This window comes from Pimephales promelas, chromosome 21, assembly GCF_988280905.1.
Source record: "Pimephales promelas chromosome 21, fPimPro1.hap1.1, whole genome shotgun sequence".
NCBI classification, from domain to species: Eukaryota; Metazoa; Chordata; class Actinopteri; order Cypriniformes; family Leuciscidae; genus Pimephales; species Pimephales promelas.
The window spans coordinates 4,898,566-4,922,607 of NC_142789.1; the positions used below are offsets into that span (position 1 = coordinate 4,898,566).

The 24,042-nt window shown below is 38.0% G+C and overlaps 1 protein-coding gene across 10 annotated transcripts in view; it reads left to right on the top strand.

The window, feature by feature from the left end:
* atp2b2 (ATPase plasma membrane Ca2+ transporting 2) overlaps positions 1-24,042 on the top strand; it is a 204,053-nt gene that overhangs the window by 159,402 nt on the left and 20,609 nt on the right. For all 10 annotated transcript variants that reach the window (XR_016148527.1, XM_089125103.1, XM_089125110.1 and 7 more), the window contains 7 exons: positions 3,377-3,618; positions 4,098-4,332; positions 9,292-9,471; positions 12,066-12,153; positions 16,431-16,537; positions 19,057-19,248; positions 22,842-23,055. Coding sequence is in view for 9 of the 10 variants with exons in the window: in XM_089125103.1 (XP_088981229.1) it covers positions 3,377-3,618; positions 4,098-4,332; positions 9,292-9,471; positions 12,066-12,153; positions 16,431-16,537; positions 19,057-19,248; positions 22,842-23,055 (1,258 nt within the window). In the remaining variant the exon portion in view is untranslated. The remainder of the gene's footprint in view (positions 1-3,376; positions 3,619-4,097; positions 4,333-9,291; positions 9,472-12,065; positions 12,154-16,430; positions 16,538-19,056; positions 19,249-22,841; positions 23,056-24,042) is intronic.

Below are 24,042 nucleotides of genomic sequence, written 5' to 3' on the forward strand. Positions count from 1 at the left end.
GATGGATAGATGCACTTTTATGATGGACAGGTGTACTTTTATGATGAAGTGATGCACTTTTAAGATGGACAGATGCACTTTTATAATGGATAGATGTGCTTTTATGATGGATAGATGCACTTTTATGATGGATAGATGCACTTTTATGATGGATAGATGCATTTTTTCATGGATAGATGCACTTTTATGATGATAGATGCACTTTTATGATGAGAGATGCACTTTTATGATGGATAGATGCACTTTTATCATGGATAGATCTAATTTTTTGGATGTATAGATTCACTTTGATGGACCTCCACTTTGAAGCCATTCACTATCATTACAAAGCTTGGAAGAGCCAGGATATGTTTGAACAGAACTCTGATTGTATTCGTCTGTAAGAAAAATGTTACATCCATCTAAGATGACTTGAGGGCGAACAAATCATTGGATAATTTTAATTTTTTGGGTGAACTATACCTTTAAGCCAGTCAGTTTTGGCATGGCCTAAACTCCCCTCATGGCCTGCCAGGGTAGGGAACGCTGGGAAATCAAAGAGGTGCTATGAAAATGACCTTCTAGGTCTAGGAGACACCGAGGGCCCTGCGGTGAGAAGGAGAGCAGAGCGAGGGCCCGTGTGGAGATCAGGAGCCAAATGGGGCCGCAAAGAGGAAGTATTTGCTGCCAGTGCATGTTTTGCCATATGTCGTGGTTCATAGGAGTGTGTGTTGACCAGGGAGAGGACAGCTGTTCAGGAGAGTGTTCAATGCCAGCTATGAGGAATAAAGGGTGCCATGAAATCCGCATCATACGCATGAGCAGTTTTGAATGACCCAGGTGAGCAAATATGAGATATTATCCACCATATTCCTGACGATCTTACTGCGTTTTGAATTATGGGTAGCACTTCCGGTTTAGGGAGCTTCCATTCAAAAAGGCTGAAACAAATCATTTCAAATCATAAGGTTACCCTATAAATATCACAGGTGATGTTAAAATGGCACTTTTAGAGCTTACTGTATGTCATTTTACACGGCATATTTATATTGTAGATATAGTAAAGCTAAAATGTAAAGGCTCCAACCCAGAATGACTGAGGAAAATTAATACAGAGCTGCTGTGCAAAATGCTGTAAGATATGAATAAAAAAAGTAAACAATCACCTGTTCTCCTTCTGTGAGGCATCCAAGCTGTTGATACGAACTGCAAAGAAACTGTTATGTGACCCTTAATGATCCTCAACATTAATAGAACAGAATTTAATATACCCTTAATGGAGAACTCCAGCGTAAAATGAACCTTTGGTCTAATTACACATTGGTACATAGTCAACCGTTCTCTGAGATTTGTTTTCATGATTGTCGAATGTAAAGTGTTTTATCTCTAAAAACTGTTTAGCTTATAATGCTAGTATATGGGGCATAGAGTAATGGAAATAAAAATCACTAGTTAATGCCACTAACAAGGCTCAAAATAGCCCCACACTAACACGGTAGCATAATCAGGGTCCCTACATGCAAAACGAAGCATTGAGAACTTTGTAAGTGTACAGACCGTTTAATAAGAAGATATTTTAAAGACAATCCACTTCACGAAAACAGGCAGGAGCCATCTTTGGAAAACAGTCTCAAGCAGTCGAACCACGAACACCAAGCCAAGTGAGCTGGTGAGATGTGAACGAGTCAGAACTTGGCTCGGCGTTCGTGGTTCGACTCCTTGAGACTGTTTTGAGCCTTGTTAGTGGCATTAACTAGCAATTTTTATTTTCATTACTCTATGCCCCATATACTAGCATTATAAGCTAAACAGTTTTTAGAGATTAAACTCTTTATATTCGATAATCGTGAAAACAAATCTCAGAGAACGGTTGACTATGTACCTATGTGTAATTAGACCAAAGGTTCATTTTGCGCCGGAGTTCTCCTTTAATATTCAGAAATATTCTGAACTGAGCTGGATGATGACATGACAGTTTTCTCCAGAGTGGCTTTATATATAAATGAACTAAATTAATAACTTTTTACAACAGAAATGAACCATCACTGATCTTACTTAAACTGGTCTTTGATGCTATTTTCTTCTGGAAACAAACTTTGTTGCATTATTTTCCTGTTTTCTTGGGAAAGCTGCTTTGAAACACTCTGTGTTGTAAAAAGTGCTATATGAACTTGACTTGACTTGACGTGACATGACTTGGCGTGACGTGACTTGACGTGACATGACTTTACTTGGCGTAACTTGACGTGACATGACTTTACTTGGCATGACGTGACGAGACTTTACTTGGCATGACTTGACTTGACGTGACATGACTTTACTTGGCGTAACTTGACGTGACATGACTTCACTTGGCGTGACGGGACTTTACTTGGCATGACTTGACTTGACGTGACATGACTTTACTTGGTGTGACGTGACTTGACGTGACGTGACATGACTTTACTTGGTGTGACGTGACTTGACGTGACGTGACATGACTTTACTTGGCGTAACTTGACGTGACATGACTTTACTTGGCATGACGTGACGTGACTTTACTTGGCATGACTTGACTTGCCTTGACGTGACATGACTTTACTTGGTGTGACGTGACTTGACTTGACGTGACATGACTTTACTTGGTGTGACGTGACTTGATGTGACGTGACATGACTTTACTTGGCGTGATGTGACTTGAGTTGACATGACGTGACTTTACTTGAAGTGACGTGACTTGACGTGACTTTACTTGGCATGACTTGACTTGACGTGACATGACTTTACTTGGTGTGACGTGACTTGACGTGACGTGACATGACTTTACTTGGTGTGACGTGACTTGACTTGACGTGACATGACTTTACTTGGTGTGACGTGACTTGACGTGACATGACTTTACTTGGTGTGACGTGACTTGACGTGACGTGACATGACTTTACTTGGCGTAACTTGACGTGACATGACTTTACTTGGCATGACGTGACGTGACTTTACTTGGCATGACTTGCCTTGCCTTGACGTGACATGACTTTACTTGGTGTGACGTGACTTGACTTGACGTGACATGACTTTACTTGGTGTGACGTGACTTGATGTGACGTGACATGACTTTACTTGGCGTGATGTGACTTGAGTTGACATGACTTGACTTTAATTGACGTGACGTGACTTGACCATGACGTGATGTGATGTCACATGACTTTGACGTGACAAATCTCAGATAACGGTTGACTGTGTACCAATGTGTAATTAGACCAAAGGTTCATTTTGCGCCTGAGTTATCCTTTAATATTAAGCAATATTATCACATGATACATGACTTTACGTGACGTGACTTGACTTGATTTGACGTGACGTGACTTAAATCCAGTATGTATCTTGTGTAACTCTCCTCTCTGGCTTTCTACCGCTCCAGCCTGCAGATAAAGAGGGAGGTCTTCCCAAACAAGTGGGCAACAAAACCGAGTGTGGCCTTCTGGGACTGGTTCTGGACCTGAAGCGAGACTACCAGACCGTCCGCAACCAGATCCCCGAGGAGAAACTCTACAAGGTTTACACGTTCAACTCATCGAGGAAATCCATGAGCACCGTCATCAAGCTTCCCGACGGAAACTTCAGGATGTACAGCAAAGGAGCGTCTGAAATCATCCTTAAAAAGTGAGCGCCTTTCATCAGCTCTCTGATGTCCATCTGCAATCTTCATAAAAGCATTTCAATGTCTCGATAGCAAATGAAGGTCATTATGTTGAATTACTGTGCCTGGAATCATTGAGATGTGCAATTTAGTGCAGATTTTTCAACAAATAAACCTTCCTGAAAGCCTGATTGATCATATTTGATGCTCATGATTTAAGAAAAAAAAAAAAGAATATTTCTGGATAATGAAGCAACCCTAAGTCGGTTTTTATCTGGAAATATTACTAACAATATTGAAGTTATTCTTACATTTACTTCATAAAAATCAGAAAAGATTTCACAGAAAATAGACACATAAAGCACAAGCTGAAGATGGAAAGTTAAAAATTGCTGGGTTGTTTCTTTCAACCCATGGTTGAGTCAAATATTGATAACCCAATGGTTATGGACACAATGATACGTCACTTGCTTCACGTGTGACTCCGGTGTGTTTGGGTCAGGTGCGCTCTCATTCTGAACGATGTTGGAGAAACGCGCGTGTTCAGGCCGAGGGACAGGGACGAGATGGTGAAGAAAATCATCGAACCCATGGCGTGTGATGGACTCAGGACCATCTGTGTGGCCTATCGAGACTTCTCTGGAAACCCCGAGCCCAACTGGGAGGACGAGAACAACATCCTGACCGACCTGACCGCTATATGTGTTGTTGGTATTGAGGATCCTGTCAGACCTGAGGTAAGAACTTTCTTCACATTTGATCTTGTCATGGTTTTTATTTGAAATATTTACAATTTTATGCATGAGAACACACCTGTAAAGTGACCTCCGCCTCACCATTTACTGATTTTGCTAAAAATGTGAAAAACTGTATATTTTCAAAATGTTCTAGTACACACTATCTTAACCCTGGAAACCTGTGATATGAAATAGTAGTCTTTTTAAATAGACTTTTATTGAAGCTTTATACAATAAAAACTCATATTGTATCAGATTTGATACATCAGGTTTTTATACATCATATAGTATGCTATAGTGAGAATATGGAGGAAAAACAGCTCAAGAGATTCTGATATTAATATGGCAAAAAAATGAGATGGTTTATAATGGAAATCCATGAGATCAGACTAGTTACACAAAATTCATATGAATATCAGTCATCACCCAATATCTTCCAATAATAAGTTTTAGTAAGATGATATTTAAATGCTTAGTTTTATGATCAAAGCTCTGAAGTTTTAAACATATAATAATGCAATGTAATACAATGATGACTTCCTCAAAAGCCTGATGGATCATATCTGATGCTCATGATTTTTCAAAAAAGGATTTCTGGATAATTCCGTAAACCAAAGTCGCTTCAGTGCAGTGAGTGTTCATCTGGAAATATTACTAACAATATCGAATGTATTCTTACATTTCATTTACTTTATAAAAATCAGTAAAGATTTCACAGAAAATAGCCTGACCTGAAGATGGACGCTTGTACAATTACTAAAAGTCTTTTACTCGCTAAAAAATGCCTTGCATGGGTTGTTTCAACCAATTGTTGAGTCAAATTTGGACAAAAACAACTCAACGGTTGGGTTGTTCAATATTTGACCCAAACATGGGTTGAAAGCTTGAAACAACCCAGCATTGGTTTTTAGAGCGTACAGGAACTATCAATTAGACAACTGAAGGTTTTTCACCACATTTACTGTTTAAATGCAATGTCTACTGCATGTGGTTTTGAGATTGCAGGAAAATATTGGGAATCGGTAGAGATGTTTCATCAGGTGTGATATTGTGTTAGCCTAGAAATCTAGACGCACCCTAGCGGCAGCAAAAATTGTTTTGTGGCCAGTGTGGTCTAGCAACTCTCTGTTGGCTTCCGAAGTAGAAAAACCAAACTCTGGTCAGGCCAATCACATCATGTATAGAGTTGGTGGGCGGGCTTATCACAATGACGGCAGAGTTGTGACGGTTCTGCGCCGTGATTTCCATAGGTGATTTCCCTGATACTTGAAGACAGCGGTCTTTCGAATCGGCTTTGGCCGCGACTCTGGATGACTTGGAGTTAAGAGAACGTCACTCAAGTCATTCTTAAAAAAGGAAGATATGGGCACGGAAAAAGTTTAATATATCAACTAGCTCCGCTGGTGTGAAAACGCTTGAGACTCACTCAGCCTCAGCCGTTCATTGCACTGTTTGGTTGTAGCACTATATTGCGTTCAGAGGGATATTGAAAGACAACTCGGACTGAGGTATGCCAATTGTGAGTTCCCAGACCTAACATCTTGATGTAGGTCTGGCTTGCCAGGCTAATATTGTGTAAGAGTGGCCCGGTCCTCAAATGATCATTCATCTTCACACACAGGGACTGAAGAAGCGTCTATACTGATGCATTATTAAACGTCTTCTTTTTATCCCGCTGTTTCTTTGCTCTCGTTCTCCGTCTCTAGAGTAATTGTCAGCTTGTTGAAGGCTTCTTACAGAAATTGCAGAAACACAGAATATCAGTGTGAATGAAGGAACATTAATGAAGGTCACTGCAAAGTGAATCCTCTGTTGTCCTGGATTGAACCGATTTGTGCAAAAGCTCATTGACGTTGGTGACACAGATTTGGAGTCCTGTTACCTGACGGGACACGTGAGCCACTCCTTTCCCAAATAAACAGCCGAGACCTAAGCATATGTAAACAAATCCATTAGTGTTAAATGTCTAAAGTTCCCACGTCACCTTCCTCTGCTGTGGTGTTTAATTGATGAGGCTCTTCCTCTTCTCCTGATGAGTTTAGCAGTGCCGGCTCATCTTCACGGTTCTCAGAAATACTTAAAGGTCTAGTCAATCAGATATCATCTATCACTGTAGTGTCTAGACCAACATCCATCCATCCATCCATCCATCCATCCATCCATCCATCCATCCATCCATCCATCCACCCATCCATCCATCCACCCACCCACCCACCCACCCATCCATCCATCCATCCATCCATCCATCCATCGTTATTTCAGTTTATTGCCAAGGAAACATTATTAATTTGCGTTTAGTCTCAAATTTTTCGACTAATATTTACATTTCATTTTATTTCAGCCTAATTACAATTAATAGAATAAATAAATACAATAGTTTTAGTTAACGATAATAACCCTGTGTGTGTGTGTGCAGTAAATGCAAATTGCAAATTTGATTTCAAATATTTTAGAATCCCACTGCAAAAAAAAAAAAAACCTTGCATTGCTTGATTCAGCATAAATCTGAATCAAGATGACCGCTAAATTTAACTGGGAAAAAAAGTTTCCCAAACCGGGTTATAGAGTGTGCTGGTCTGAGCTGGTCTGTTGGTTGGTTTTAGGAACTTAAAGGATTAGTTCACTCCCAAAATGAAAACTCAGTAATCACTCTCCCTCATGTTGTTCCAACCCTGTAAGACTTTTGTTCATCTTCGGAACACAAATTAAGATATTTTTGATTTAATCTGAGAGCTGTCTCACTCATCCATAGGCTTCTATTGTAATTGAAACGTACGGCCCAGAAAGTTGGTAAAAACATTGTTAAAGTACTCCAAGTGACTACAGTGGCTCAACCTTAAATTTATTTGTTTTCTTCTCTGTGGGCCTCTCAGGGAGTTCACATAGTGTAACAAATATGGACAAAGCGTCTGTGACGTCACCCATAGACTTTCTGAAGAACAGTTTTGAGGCTGTTTTATGGAGGTTATGGGCGGCGCCATACTGGAAAATCTTTGGAAATACAAAATACAAATGTTCAGAAAGGATACAGAGATGGTATGATGTGTTGTGTCAGATCATGGCCGAGACATCAAATTCCACTCGGCACAGCCCGTTATCAGCTGTCAATCAAAGTTAACCGCCCTTATTTGTCATACATTTTATATCTAAATACGATCTAAACTAACGAGTAGGGTTGGGTATCGTTTGAATTTGAACGATTCTGATTCCGATTCCTTTGTTTCGATTCCGGTTCCTAACGATTCTCGATTCCGATTCTTTTAAGAGGCAGGGTCAAAAAAGTTTAGCTAACCCTGCTAACCAACGATCTTTCTGAAGGAAATACTTCTTCTGTCACAAATATTTCTTTTGTCACAAATTTTGCATTTTGCCGAGATTTCGTTATTTTTAGAAAAGTGAAGCCACACTTTGGACCATTGACGTAAGCTACTAATGTTCGACTCGCGCGGTTATGCCAACACTTCCGGTAGACGCTTCTTCGTTGGTGTTCTTCAGCGGTTTCTTCTTCCGCTCGGCGGACTGTGAATATCGAAACTAGGAATCGAAATTTGAACTTTTGAACGATTCCGGGAAAAACGAAAAGTTAGTCCCGGTTCCAATCGATACTCGATTCTCGATACCCAACCCTACTAACGAGTTAGAAAAAAATTCACCCCCCTCATAGTTGGCAGGCACTCGGAACCTATCGAAAAATACAATAAAAGTCCATGGGACCAACGTGTAAAGCATGAATTTATGCTGTGAAAACGGACATTTTAACATGGGGTCTATGGATATTTGCTCCCTTTTGGAACCGGCCTCTAGATTTTCGATGTATTGCAGTTTTTCGCACTTCCGGGTGGGCTTCATTTTTCAGATTAGAATGTTGCCGCTTGGTAACAGCACAGCGCTTCTGGGGACGTCAGACCTATTGGCCAGAATCACACATATGACCAGCATCGGCCTACGTTCTGACCAAGCGGCAATATTCTAATCTGAAAGATGGAGCCCATCCGGAAGTGCGATAAACTGCAAAATCCGCTAGAGGCCGGTCCCAAAAGAGAGCAAATATCCATAGACGTCATGTTAAAATATCTGTTTTCACAGCATAAATTCATATGTTTGCAGTTTGGTCCCATGGACTTTTATTGTAATCTTCAATATGTTCCGCGTGCCTGACAACTGTGAGGGGGGTGAATTTGTTAGTTTAGATTATATATTTAGATATAAAATGTATGACAAATAAGGGCGGTTAACTTTGATTGACAGGGCTGCGCCGAGTGAATTTGGACGTCTCGGCCATGATCTGACACAACACATCATACCACCTCTGTATCCTTTCTGAACATTTATATTTTGTATTTTTCAAGATTTTCCAGTATAGCGCCGCCCATACCCCCCATAAAACAGCCTCAAACCTGTTCTTCAGAGAGTCTATGGTGACATCACAGACGCTTTGTCCATATTTTTTACGGTTTATGGTTCTGACCACTCAAGGCCCACACAACCTCTTCGAGGAAGAACATGAATAGCTAAATAAAGTCGTTTTTTTGTGCACAGAAAGTATTCTCATCGCTTGATAAACTTAAGATTGAGCCACTGTAGTCACTTGGACTATTTTAACAATGTTTTTACTAAATCTTAATTACACAGAAGCCTATGGAGGTGTGACACAGCTCTCAGATTTAATCAAAAATATCTTCATTTATTTTCTGAAGATGAACGAAAGTCTTACGGGGTTGGAACAACATGAGGGAGAGTAATTATTGACAGAGTTTTGGGTGAACTAACCCTTTAATCCTTCAGATGAATAATTTTGTGTTTTGTTACATGATAAAATCCAGCACTGCATATAATTAGTGCATGAGAAATCTTTGAATTCTTCCTAATGAGCGCTCACTGGTTGTGTTGCGGTGGTGTTCTGGTTTACCCTTTCCTCTGGAGCGAGTTAATGACCGCTGATCACTCGTGTGCCCGCAGGTGCCCGACGCCATCTTGAAATGCCAGCGTGCTGGAATCACTGTGCGTATGGTGACAGGTGACAACATCAATACGGCACGAGCGATCGCTATTAAATGTGGCATCATCCAGCCCGGAGAAGACTTTCTGTGTATCGACGGGAAAGAGTTCAACAGGAGGATCAGGAACGAGAAGGGAGAGGTACTCGTATCAAACATAACCAATCTAGCTCTATTGATGACGTTTGTGGAAGAATATCACATTCCACAGAAGATAAGACTGACTGGTCCCCTATTAAGAAACAAACAGACTTAAAGTAAGCTACTTATAGTGGTGTAACACTATAAGAGAGACATTCACATTCTGAGACGAAGATCACATATAGTCATTCATATTTTTCCATGTTTTTCTAGAAAGACTGTCACAGCACATGTGAGTTGTTTGCATATCATTAGATAAAGCCACTCGCACCTGCATACACGACTACATTACGAAGGAAATCCCGAGTGAGTGAATGAAGTCGCACCACATGTATTTGTTGCTGATGAAATTTACTAGGGCTGTCAAATGATTAATCGCGATTAATCGCATCCAAAATAAGTTTGTGTTTACATAATATGTGTGGGTGCATTGTGTATAATTATTTTGTATATATAAAAATAGACACACATGCATGTATATTTAAGAAAAAATATTATTTATATATATAAAATATTTATATTTATATATAATATAAATTATATATAAATCTACATACAGTATATACATGAAAATATTTCTTAAATATACAAGTATGTGTGTGTATTTATATTTTTATATATATTTATATTAGGGCTGTGCAAAAATTAATTGCGATTAATCGCATCCAAAATAAAAGTCTGTGTTTACATAATATATTTGTGTGTGCTGTATATAATTATTTTGTATATATAAATACACACACATGCATGTATATATTTAAGAAAATGTGTTATTCATATATAAAATATTTATATTTATATAATATAGATTATGTATTTATATATATATATATACAGAATTTAAGCGCAAATAATTCTTAAATATATGCATGCATGCATAGGTATTTATATATACAAAATAATTATATACAGCACACATATTATGTAAACACAGACTTTTAGTTTGGATGCGATTAATCGCAATTAATTTTTGGTTTAAATGAATGATTATTGGATGAATCAGCGTTTTTGAATTAATCTCTTGAATGAATGATTCAATGGCAAATACAGTTTTTACGGTCACTTTTCGCCACCTACTGGTGAAACGATGTAATTAAAACAGTCTTTATTTCAAATATGGGTTTACTGTATTTTGATCTCTAACGTAGACATCAGTGTTTAAATCTGAACTAAAAACTGAAAAGACTGTTTGTGAAGCTGTTTCATATTACGGCTCTCTCTGGATCAGAACTCAGATCTGAATGTTCATTGTGATTGTACATGTCAAAATTTGAATAGACACAGAGCCGAATCACTGTCATCTAGGAATGAGATTGTGATCGAGATTGTGATCTTTTAACAATTAATCATGCAATAATTTGAATTACAAATCACAATGATAGTGATCATAAATAGCAACAGAGTACAGCATCACACTTGAAATCAAAGTCTAATTTCAACCTCAAAATAAACTTTAAGGATTTTGAAAAGATGACGAAGTGAAGTTATTTAGGAAATTCCTCTAATTGTGAGAGATATGGCCTGGAAAGTTACTTTCAAAAGTAATCCATTACATTACTTTTTTATGGAAAGTAACATGTCTTTCATGCATTTGTGAATCAATGCTTACATACACCTTATAGGAATCACGGTACACCTGTGAGCTTCACATTTCTGCTTTTAAAGCCTTAGCAACTCTGGGCTAATGGTAAGTGCATTACTATAGACATGCTTTTTGCACTGAAAAACACCAAAGAACAAGTTGAAACGACTGTGCTAATCAACATCACTGCACAAATGCGGTCGAGAGAGCTTAATGTATATTGAATCCTGAGCATTTAGCCATCTGTGGCCATGCTGTCGCGTTCCAGAACTCGGATAATTTATGGGGCTTTTTTATTATGTTGTGATTACATTAGTCGCATTTGCAAGTAATGCACTGCTCTTATTGATGTTGAACACATTTAATAGGTGGCCATACCAACAAACAAGCCACACGCGGTGTGAAGTCATTTACTGTACGTACATGCAGTGACTTCTTTGATGAATGTTTAAAGGGATACTTCACCTCTGGAAAGATAAATGTGTATTTAAAATGGGTCATTTTTGTAGAAGAAATGTGAAATTATTTTTGAATTTGGAGCTTTCTAGACTGAGAAAAGCCAGAAAATGTATTTTTGGCTTATGTGGATGAAAGACAACAACTCCCAGAATGCACTTGCTTCGCTAACCTAAGAGGCCACGCCTACCGGTAACAGAGTGCAGTAGTTAAACAACAAGTCTAGGCTGCTGGTGAGTCTCCGTGATGAGTCTTTAGCCTCTAGCCAAAAAAATCCTCTGATGACGCAACGCAAAATGACGATTTTTGCGTCATCGGAGGATTTTTTCCAGAAAAAAAAACAAAACATCTCATCTCAGGGGGATATGAGGGTCGAAAGCATAGTAATTTGAAAATACTACAGGTTTTCTACTAATACAAAGCTTAATGCTAAATCCCGAAGTATCCCTTTAACCTTAATGTTTAAAAGTTATATACGGCTGGTTATTGTACGCATCCCATTAGACAGGTGTGTCATGATGGATGTCTGTCTCAGGTCTGTGTTTTATCTCTCACAGGTTGAGCAGGAACGCATCGATAAAGTCTGGCCGAAACTGCGAGTGCTTGCCAGATCCTCACCGACGGACAAACACACACTAGTCAAAGGTGAGTGATCATGATTTATACATGGAAATTTGTTTTTTACGTGCATACAGTCAAACCAAAATGTACGGAGCCCCTCTAGTCCCACTTTGGTAAAAAAAAATAATTATAACTATCTTGTGGCCTCAAGATACTAACTCGTGGCCTCAAGATACTAACTCGTGGCCTCAAGATACTAACTCGTGGCCACAAGATAGTAACTCGTGGCCACAAGATAGTAACTCGTGGCCTCAAGATAGTAACTTGTGGCCTCAAGATACTAACTCGTGGCCTCAAGATAGTAACTCGTGGCCACAAGATACTAACTCGTGGCCTCAAGATAGTAACTCGTGGCCTCAAGATACTAACTCGTGGCCTCAAGATAGTAACTCGTGGCCTCAAGATAGTAACTCGTGGCCTCAAGATACTAACTCGTGGCCTCAAGATACTAACTCGTGGCCTCAAGATACTAACTCGTGGCCACAAGATAGAAACTCGTGGCCACAAGATAGTAACTCATGGCCTCAAAATAGTAACTCGTGGCCTCAAGATACTAACTCGTGGCCTCAAGATACTAACTCGTGGCCTCAAGATACTAACTCGTGGCCTCAAGATACTAACTCGTGGCCTCAAGATACTAACTCGTGGCCACAAGATAGTAACTCGTGGCCTCAAGATAGTAACTCGTGGCCTCAAGATAGTAACTCGTGGCCTCAAGATACTAACTCGTGGCCTCAAGATACTAACTCGTGGCCTCAAGATACTAACTCGTGGCCTCAAGATACTAACTCGTGGCCACAAGATAGAAACTCGTGGCCACAAGATAGTAACTCGTGGCCTCAAGATACTAACTCGTGGCCTCAAGATACTAACTCGTGGCCTCAAGATACTAACTCGTGGCCACAAGATAGTAACTCGTGGCCACAAGATACTAACTCGTGGCCTCAAGATAGTAACTCGTGGCCTCAAGATACTAACTCGTGGCCTCAAGATACTAACTAGTGGCCACAAGATAGAAACTCGTGGCCACAAGATAGTAACTCGTGGCCTCAAAATAGTAACTCGTGGCCTCAAGATACTAACTCGTGGCCTCAAGATACTAACTCGTGGCCTCAAGATACTAACTCGTGGCCTCAAGATACTAACTCGTGGCCTCAAGATACTAACTCGTGGCCTCAAGATACTAACTCGTGGCCACAAGATAGTAACTCGTGGCCACAAGATACTAACTCGTGGCCTCAAGATACTAACTCGTGGCCTCAAGATACTAACTCGTGGCCACAAGATAGTAACTCGTGGCCTCAAGATACTAACTCGTGGCCTCAAGATACTAACTCGTGGCCACAAGATACTAACTCGTGGCCACAAGATAGTAACTCGTGGCCACAAGATACTAACTCGTGGCCTCAAGATAGTAACTCGTGGCCACAAGATACTAACTCGTGGCCTCAAGATAGTAACTCGTGGCCTCAAGATACTAACTCGTGGCCTCAAGATACTAACTCGTGGCCTCAAGATACTAACTCGTGGCCACAAGATAGAAACTCGTGGCCACAAGATAGTAACTCGTGGCCTCAAGATAGTTAAGAAGTTACTATCTTGTGGCCACGAGTTACTATCTTGAGGCCACGAGTTACTATCTTGTGGCCACGAGTTACTATCTTGTGGCCACGAGTTACTATCTTGAGGCCACGAGTTACTATCTTGAGGCCACAAGATAGTTATAATTAATTTTTTTTTACCAAAGTGGGACTAGAGGGGATCCGTAAAAATGTATTCAGACACCTTCAACATTTCTCACATTATCAGTATATTCGTTGTAAATTTAATAAAACATGACAAGAATTCAAAGTTATCAAATCAATTGATACAGTCAGACACCAGATATCATTTTTGATGTTTTTTTTTCACTAGTGTGATCATATAGTGCATTCATGTAAGTGAGGAAAGCAAGATAAAGTAAACGTGACATATTAAACCCAAATATTCTCCATACAGTGACTAGCAGTGAAATTTTGAGACCAAAATGATTTGTACACTTCGAGCTGATCATGTTTTGCTAAAGTGTGTTTTCTGTAATTGCTAATGCTCTTTTTACACACAGACTGAGCAACATGAAGCATTGCTTGGTCACTTGTTGAGATAAACTGTTATTATCTAATTGTGTAGTTAAATTTATCAAATATTTAACATAATTCATTTGTAAGAGCGAGTATAACAGAAGAAATACTGTATGATACGCACTGTAACCCCCTTGGATAGTGGTATGGGGTGCATGTTGTGCGTATTACCATAAAGTGCATATTACCATGCATCCAACAAAAACAAAATCATAAAAACAGACTTTCACATATAAATTGCAGAATAAATACAATGCATGCAATAGAGATGCATTAATGAGATCCGGCTGGACGTACAGACCCTGTTTTTGTCTTTGCATTTTTCTTTAAAAGTTATGAGGAAGCATATCGAGAAACTTGAATATCACACAAAAACAACTTATTTGTTCTATGTTGCTCTCATAAACTTTATTACCACTTTCTAATGAAGCTTATGCAATTATGCTCATGTCATCTACAACCATTACAAAATGGTTCTGATGAACAAGAACTGACATTTTTAGATGAATAATCCACTTGATTTCATGAACATTGGCATTTACAGCCCAAGTGTGTTAGTAAAGTCTGTGATGGTTGCGTAAGACTGAACGTCAAGGCTGAAGTTACAGAATAATTAACATACTGTGAGTAAATGCAGTGTCGTAATTACATCACTGGTGGATTTCATTTCTAAGAGTAATCGCTTGATTGTCCCCGATGTCTTCACATCGCATAGCTTTAATGCGGACGACATGTGGCTGTTCGTTATAAGTGTTTAATGTCATTTATTTCAGTAAAGGAGTAGCAAGTAGCAACATCTGATGTTGAATCTTTTTTTAGAAATGAATGAAATTAGTGAAGAAATTAATATATGAATTATATTTTATGATTCACTAATGAATACTTTATATATTGGGTCCAATTTTCACTATTACCTAGTGTTTCTTATTAGCATATTACTAGGATATTGGCTGTTTATTAAATGGTAGCACTTTATAATAAGGTTCATTAGTTAACATTAGTTAACTACCTTAGTTAAAGGGATAGTTCACTTTTAGGGTAGGGTTAAATGTAACCCTAAGATGTAGGTGTCTTTGTTTCCGCAGTATTTTCAATTTTGATTTTTTTAGGTCAAAACGTTCTTGTCTGTCAGTCATATAATGGAGGTCTATGGTCACCACCTCAAAGTGCATGCACAGAGAAGTCCAAATTAAACATGATTTAATGACTCGTAAATGTAAGTTCACATTGATGGCCTAAGACACAAAACGAGCGGTTTGTGTGAGAAAACGATCAGTATTTATTTCGTCTTTACCTCTGAGGCCGCGGGCACTTCAGGGCTGCGCAAGTGCCGGAAAGCGCCGAAAATAAAATCAACGTTGTCTGTTGATATATCGAAATCGAAAACATTATACATGAAATCCATTGCGATTTCATGTATAATGTATAATATGTTTAGATCTTCAGTGAAAGGTAACACTTCCGAAATCTCTGTGTAAACAATGAGTGACATACATGCGTGATAGATCACCTGCACCCTCACCTCACTTGGACGTACCTGTGTTACAAGAGGTAAAAGCGATATAAATACTGTTCGTTTTCTCACACAAACCGTTCGTTTCGTGTCTTAGGCCATCAATGTGTACTTACATTTACGAGTCATTCAATCATGTTTAATTTGGACTTCTCTGTGCGTGCTCTTTGAGGTGGTGACCATAGACCTCCATTATATGACTGATAGACAAGAACGGTTTGACCTAAAAATATCAAAATTGAAACTACTGCGGAAACAAAGACACCTACAACTTGGATGTCCTTGAGGTAAGCTAAAACATGCCAAAAATGAATTTCAAAGTGATCTATCCCTTTAACATGAACTCTAAATGACCAATACTTCTTCAGCATTTATTAATATTAATTTGAACATTTACTAATAAATTATTAAAATCAAAGGTTGTATTTGTTAACATTAGTTGTGAACTAACATGAACAAACAATGAACATCTGTATTTTTATTAACTAACATTAACAAAGATTTATAAAGACAGTAACGAATTTAATGCGCATTGTTAGTAAAAATGAATTTAGCTTGATATTGCACAATGCACTAGTCATATAAGCAATGCTTTGTCTGATCAAATGTGTCAGGTGTTGCAGAAATGTTCTGGAGTAATCTGTGTGTGCGTGTGTGTTGTGTGTCAGGTATTATCGACAGCACTCTGGTGGATCAGCGGCAGGTCGTCGCTGTCACCGGCGATGGAACAAACGACGGGCCGGCTCTGAAGAAGGCAGACGTCGGGTTTGCCATGGTGAGAACTCGTCAAACACACGAGTCTCCTTCTCCTCAAGCTGCTCAAACACAGCCTGTCCTCATTTTCACAATCACTCCAAGTCCAGAGCGCCCCCTAGTGGGAGCCATTGCTTTACACCTGTTTTCAATTGACTTGCATAACATCACCTTCCTAAAATAATTGCTGAAGTCATTTTTTGACAAACAGTCATGATGCCGGCCACCTCTGGTAAAAGTCATTGTCAGTTGAACAGATCATGCAATTCTAGTGTAATGGCCTATGTCAAGAGTGGGACTAAGGCCGTTTCATTTTTGCCTAAGTCAAAAGACAATGAGACTTCAATTGAAGAGTTCAGATGCAAAAGCCTCTAAATGCCATTTGAAATTTTCTTCTTGAATGATGATTTTTATCAAACTTGTATATTTAAGTTCAGTAATTTCACTTAAATAACAATTAATAGGTAATCATCATTGCCATTTAAGTGAGATCACTGAACTTAAATATACAAGCTTGATAAAAATCATCATTCAAGAAGAAAATTTCAAATGGCATTTAGAGGCTTTTGCACCTGAACTCTTCAATTATTGGTTCATTTTTTTTGTGTGTGTTTTCTGAGAAACCTGAATTATTTTAGGAAAGTGACGATAAGGTAAAACAGCCTATGTCAGCACTACCATTTCTATTTCCATAAGTTTAGAGAGCATATTCCTATGTTTCTGCTCATCAAACTGACACCCGCTGCATCTTGCCGTGTGTTAAGAGAGAACAGGCCCTCAGGCTAGTCTTTACAAAACACTAACACGGTGTGTGTGTGTAAACATCTTTACTTTTTACCTAGACACCGGTCATCACACACTGTCCACATCAGGATTGATCTCGCTTCAGTAGCTGTTCATCTATTCAGTATCACTTCCGAAAGAACACTTTACACCAAAAAGGTTCTATAAAAGGAAAATGTCTCAAATTATTGCTTTATAGTTTCATGTTTTATGTTTTTTTTTTCTTTTTTCTAGTGATAAATAGGGCTGGGTATTGACACAAATTTCACAATTCGATTCGATTTTGATTCACAAGCTTGCAATTCGATTCCGATTCGATCCGATTCAATATTGATTATTTTGGATGGCAGTTACAATAAATGGCGAATTTTCTCAAGGAAATCAAATCTCTTAACTAATGCTGTAAACCCTGGGGGGGTCTAGTTGTAGGCTTCATTAGCCTAATATGAAGGTTATAATGAACTGTTTTGTAGCTATACAAACACTTAAATTACACTTATTTATTTTTATAATAAGAAGATTATATGAATTATAAACATTTAAATGGTGGCTGTCATAAAAAAAACCTTGCCATATTTATTCAAATATGCATTAAATATTTAAGATTATAATACATATGTAATATATGGTGTATATATTTAGCAAAATGCTCCTCTCTAGAGTTATTTTTTCTATCTGACTAACGAGTTGATGTGGGTTTCCTGAGGTAAATATGACGATACATGACATTGATTACAAGCTGTTTAACTGACGTCTTTCCACGGTTGAAACGCAGATTGAGCGAATCAATGTGACATGATACGGATTTCGATAAGTTGTCCTCTATCTGTTAACACACTTTCAGATGCTCATTCATGTTTATTTCGCGCTGTAAGCCGGAAGAGAGATCAGCGCTGCTGCTTCTCCAGAGCGATCTCACGCCACAGCGCCAAAACGTTATTTATGTTTTCGAATTTCTAAAGAAAATGGACGTAATTTGAAAATTGAGAATTTATTTCATAATAAAAGTAACAAAGGACAAAGATTATTACGATTTATTGGATGCGCGCAGCTGCGATACAATGTTCCATTCATTCTGAAACAGGATGACTGATCGATTCCTGAGAGTTAAGAATCGATATCGGTTCGTAAAAATGAGAATCGATTAATATTGAGAAATCAATATTTATTACCCAGCCCTAGTGATAAAGTATTTTTACAATCTGTTTAGTTCATAAAATTGACTTAGTATAAAAATTGAATTAAAATAAAACACGGTAACACTTTATTTAAGGTGTCCTTGTTATATGTACTTACCACAGTAATAACAGTAAATTATACATAATTACATGCAACTAACCCTCAACCAAACCCTAACCCTATAGTTAGTATGTAGTTGCTTAATATTTCTCAGTACTTAAATATATAATTACACTACAATGACACCTTAAAATAAAGTGTAGCCCAAAACACACTAAATCCATAAAATGATGGGAGCCCTAAAAGGTTCATGTGCAGACAATTCGCTTTTGACGTTGGGCTAAAAAAAAAAAGACCTGGGGCCAGTTGCATTAATTTTCCTATTTAAATAAGACAGATCTACCTTTTTATGTATGGTAACTGACTTAGAAAAGAAAATAGATGACTGCACCAGGTTTTGTGGAATGTTTTGTAATGCATATTGTTTATGGTTCGGCATGTCCTGGTCATGGTAGCATTAGTGAATGAATGAATGAATGTATGATTTTTGTCATGATGTGAGGGCTTGTGTCTCGGCAGGGAATCGCAGGCACAGATGTGGCCAAAGAGGCGTCCGACATCATCCTGACCGACGATAACTTCTCCAGCATCGTGAAGGCCGTGATGTGGGGACGTAACGTTTACGACAGCATCTCCAAGTTCCTCCAGTTCCAGCTCACCGTGAACGTGGTGGCCGTGATCGTGGCCTTCACCGGAGCCTGTATCACACAGGTCTGAGTGTGCTTTTATTTGATAACTAGTCGTCACCTTTATTTATATAGTGCTTTTTACTATACAGAGTGTTTCAAAGTAGCTTTACGGTGATAACAGGAAAATAATACAACATGACATCTTCATAAGCATCACAGGACACATGTCATAAATATGAAGGAGGGTTTATGCATGTTTATGACAACTGTCATTAAGTGTCATTCACTCAATTATGACATTTTTAATGCAAATATGACATTGTTTGAGATGTCTTTCTTATTGTCTTATTGTCTTTCTTACACCTTGACATTACTAAGACAACATAAAATGCCATAATTATGTCATAAACATGACATAGCAGGTGAATTATCAAACTTAAGAAACCTCTTAGCTAACATTAAACTGTCATGTGTTTGGTTTTGACATTGGCTGTCATGAGGCTGAATATTTTTCTTGACCTCAACTACAGTGGTACAAATTGAATTTGTCATTAAAATGTTATAATGGCCTCATGACAGCCAATGTCAAAACCAACCGCATGACAGTTTAATGTAATGTTAACCCATAAAGCTAAGTGCTTTCTTAAGTTTGATAATTCATCTGCTATGTCATGTTTATGACATATTTATGTCAGGTCGTGTTGTCTTGGTAATGTCAAGTTGTCATGACGAAGACACTGACAAGTTATGATGTATTGGTTTATGTCAAGGTGTCATAACAAAGACATCTCAAACAATGTCATATTTGCATTAAAAATGTCATAACTGAGTGAATTACGCTTAATGACAGTTTTCTATGGGGTGTAACGGTTCACAGAATTCACGGTTCGGTTCGATACGATACACTTGTGTCACGGTTTGGTTCGGTACGTTTCAAATACAGAAATTTAATTTTTTTTTTATTATATTTTTATAAAAAACAAAACTAAATAAAGTTGTAGTTTTTGTTATTTTTGGACCAAAATGTATTTTCGATGCTTCAAAACATTCTAACTAACCCACTGATGTCACATGGACTACTTTGATGATGTGTTTATTACCTTTCTGGACAAGGACAGTATATACCGTACATACATTTCCAATGGAGGGACAGAAAGCTCTCGGACTAAATCTAAAATATCTTAAACTGTGTTCCGAAGATGAACGGAGGTCTTACGGGCTTGGAACGACATTCATTTTTGGGTGAACTAACACTTTAAACCTCAGCACATATATTACCCTTCAAAGGTTTGGATTTGTCAGTACCATGGGTCCGTACGATTTCTTTCTTTTTCTTTTTCTTTTTTTTTTTAGAAGCATGCATTAAATTGATCACAAATGATTTCCATTTAAAATAAATGCTTTCCCCCCCCCAATTCATCAAAGAATCCTGACAATTGAAATATATCAGTTTCCAACAAAAAAAAAAAAAAAAAAAAGATTTACTGTTTTCAACACTTGTAGTAAACAAATGTTTTTTGAGCATAAAATCATCATATTAGAGTGATTTCTGAAGGATCATATGACACTGAAGACTAAAGTAATGATCCTAAAAATTCAGCTTTGATCACAGAAATAAAATCACACTTTACTATATATTCACATAGAAAACAGCTTTGAACAGTTTTGAATTGTAGTAATATTTCACTGTTTTTGCTTTGATGTTCAAAAACATCAAAAATCTTACTGCCCTTAAACTATTGAACGGTCTTATAACTGATCCGGCACTATTTGTATTACGGATATGAATATTCCATCAAGCGTCTTACATCCATCCAACACTCGCTTCTGTATCCTTTTAAGCACTTTCTACACTTTTTTTTATTCTTTCATTATTCTTTCAATTTTCTATCATTTTCGTTACTTTGAAACCACTGCTAACACATATGAGACGCCTTTGACAAGACCATAGATCTGACCTACTATGAAATCTCAAATTAGACTACGGAGAGACATAGGGCACTGGCAAAGAAACCATATTAGATTACTAGGCCAAGGCCAAAGACTTCATCCCTATGATCTAAAATAGCATTGTTTAATTTCCTAGAGGATCGCTAACCTAATAAATGATGCAGCACTTCAAGAGAACAAGGCTAGACTGTGTGAAGATACCCTGATGAGAAATGAATGTCCAGAGAGTGTTAGATGAACAAGGACACTCAATCGTACTCAATCTCAGTTTCAAGATCTCAGAGTCTTTAACCAATATTATGACACACATTGACGACTATCATAGTACGATGCATCGTTGAAGAAATCACCTAGCTAACCCCGTTGGTTAATGATGTCACGCATGTGTTGGAGTAATAACTACTTTAAATGAATCTATTTGAGATTGAATTAATGCTAAATGTTTTGCTTTAAATTATACATGACCTCGGTAACACTTTACAATACGGGTGCACTAATAAGCATTACTTCATGCTTAACTAATGCACAGATAATACTGAATTAATGTGTAACTGTAACGGTTACCAGCTGGAGTGCCCTCTTGAGCCACCAGAGGGCACTCCAGATAAGACTATGTTTCACACAAACTACATTTCCCAGAACTCACTGCCCGGACTCATCATCACTGATCACATTCACCTGTACCTCATTCACTGATTGCATTCACCTGTGTCTCATCCTGTTAGTGTGTCTATATATACCTTGTGTTCACGTTCAGCGTTTGCGAAGTCTTGTTTAAGTGTTACACTGCATTTCTGAGCGTTTTCCGTGTTTGTTTTCTGGTTTTTGACGTTGGATTGTTCTTGGATTTTGATTACTGCTGCCTGCCCTGACCTCTGCCTGTTTCCCGGATTCCCACTGTGTATTCTCCATTGTCCTGTCTGCTAATTCTCGACCCTGCCTGTACGACTAATCTTAAATAAAGCTGCATTTGGATCTTCATCTACAAGCCTCAGAGCAGTTCGTAACAGTAACTAATGATTATCTAAGCTATTCATTAATGATTACTACATTAGGAACTAATTAAGAGTCTGTAAGGTTAATGTATTACTTCATACATTAATTGTTATTAATTAAATATGTAATTGTGGATTAATTCCATAATTAACAATTTGTTTAACTAATAGTGTTCATTAATATGTTAATTACCAGACTGAGCCAAAACCTTGTATTTCAGCTTCCAGATAATATGACAGGTACACTAATATGCATTAATGCATGATTAATTACTTCATTGTTAGTGCAAATTCATGTGAAAATTACTACAATTACTAAATTACTAGTTAATAATGATGTGCCCCAACAAGTAAAGTCATAACATAATGATACCTTTGCAAATCATTAGCTAATGATTAATTAAAGCAGACAACTGGAAGTTGAAGTGCATAGCTTTGACTAATTGTGGTAATTAACACATTAATTTACACTATTAGTTAATAAAATATGTTATTAAGGAATTAATACACAATGACACATTGAATGAATAGCAACGTAACGATGTAACGATGGTTTCGGGAAACACTGACTCGTTGAACAAAACTTCAGGCAATACTATAGGCAACTATAGTTGGCTAAAGATGCTCTCGGGAAACACACCCCTGTCTGGAAAATAACATTTGTCCCAGTTCAGCATGTCTCATTGCTCTAAACGTCGTGTTTTAAGCAGATTGTTTGTTGTTCTCTCAGGATTCTCCTCTGAAAGCGGTGCAGATGTTGTGGGTAAACCTGATCATGGACACGTTCGCATCTCTGGCTTTGGCCACCGAACCGCCCACTGAGTCTCTGTTGATGAGGAAACCCTACGGTCGGAACAAACCCCTGATCTCCAGTACCATGACCAAGAACATACTGGGCCACGGTGTGTACCAGCTCACCATCATCTTCACGCTGCTGTTTGCAGGTAAGTTGATCTGTGAAAGATCGCCATCTCGATTCAGTCACCCACGTGATCTCGGCCACATAAATCTGGAAATAATTGGTATCGTAAACGGTTACAAAGAAAAACAATATCGGTCATTGATTACACACGTTTTAGTCTTTGTTAAAAAAAAAAAACACTTGATTTGCTCAGCTTTTTGTTCAAAATGTTGCTTTTTTTATGAAAATTTTGATTAAAAAAATCCATGAAGCTAGAAGGATTTTTTCTTTGTTTGTTCGATTGTTTAAAGGCAGTGGCTCTGTTATTTTGATATATTGTATGTTGTTCAGATATTCATCCAATAAAATATTCTGGGAGCCATGAAACTTGTGAAAATGATCAAAAAACGCTGCCGGTGGCTGGCAACCTTTCTTTTTTTTTCTTTTTTTTTTAAAGTTGGCAGGGAAAGAGTTAAAAGATTAGTTCACTTCAAAACGTTTCAAACCTGTTTGAACACAAAAGAAGATATTTTGAAGAATGTCAGGCATCACGATTGATGGACCCCATTGACTTCAAATGTAGGAAAAAATACTGTGGAACTCAATGGGGTCCAACAAGTGTTCGGTTCCTGACTGTCATGATTCCTGTCTTGTGTTTTCCTTGTCTTGTGTGGACTTTAGTTATTTCCTGTTCTGTGCCATGTTTTGTAGTCCTTTGTAGTTTTTCTTGTATATGAGTTTCCCCAGGTGTTTCTGATTTGCCACGCCCCCTTGTTCCCTCGTTTAGCTTGTTTGTGTATTTTAACCCCTGTGTTTCAGTTGTTGGGTGTCGGTCGATGTTTCGCTGTAGCGTTGTTTCTAAGTTTCTGGTTTCTGAGCTTTCTAAATTTTGTTCCGAGTTCATGTTTCTAGTTTCTTTGTTTTCCGGGGATTTCCCTTTTGTTTGTTTATTATCATTATTAAAACTATTGTGCTTGCATTTGGATTCCTCCTTGCCTCCTCATCGTTACACTGACATTCTTCAAAATAT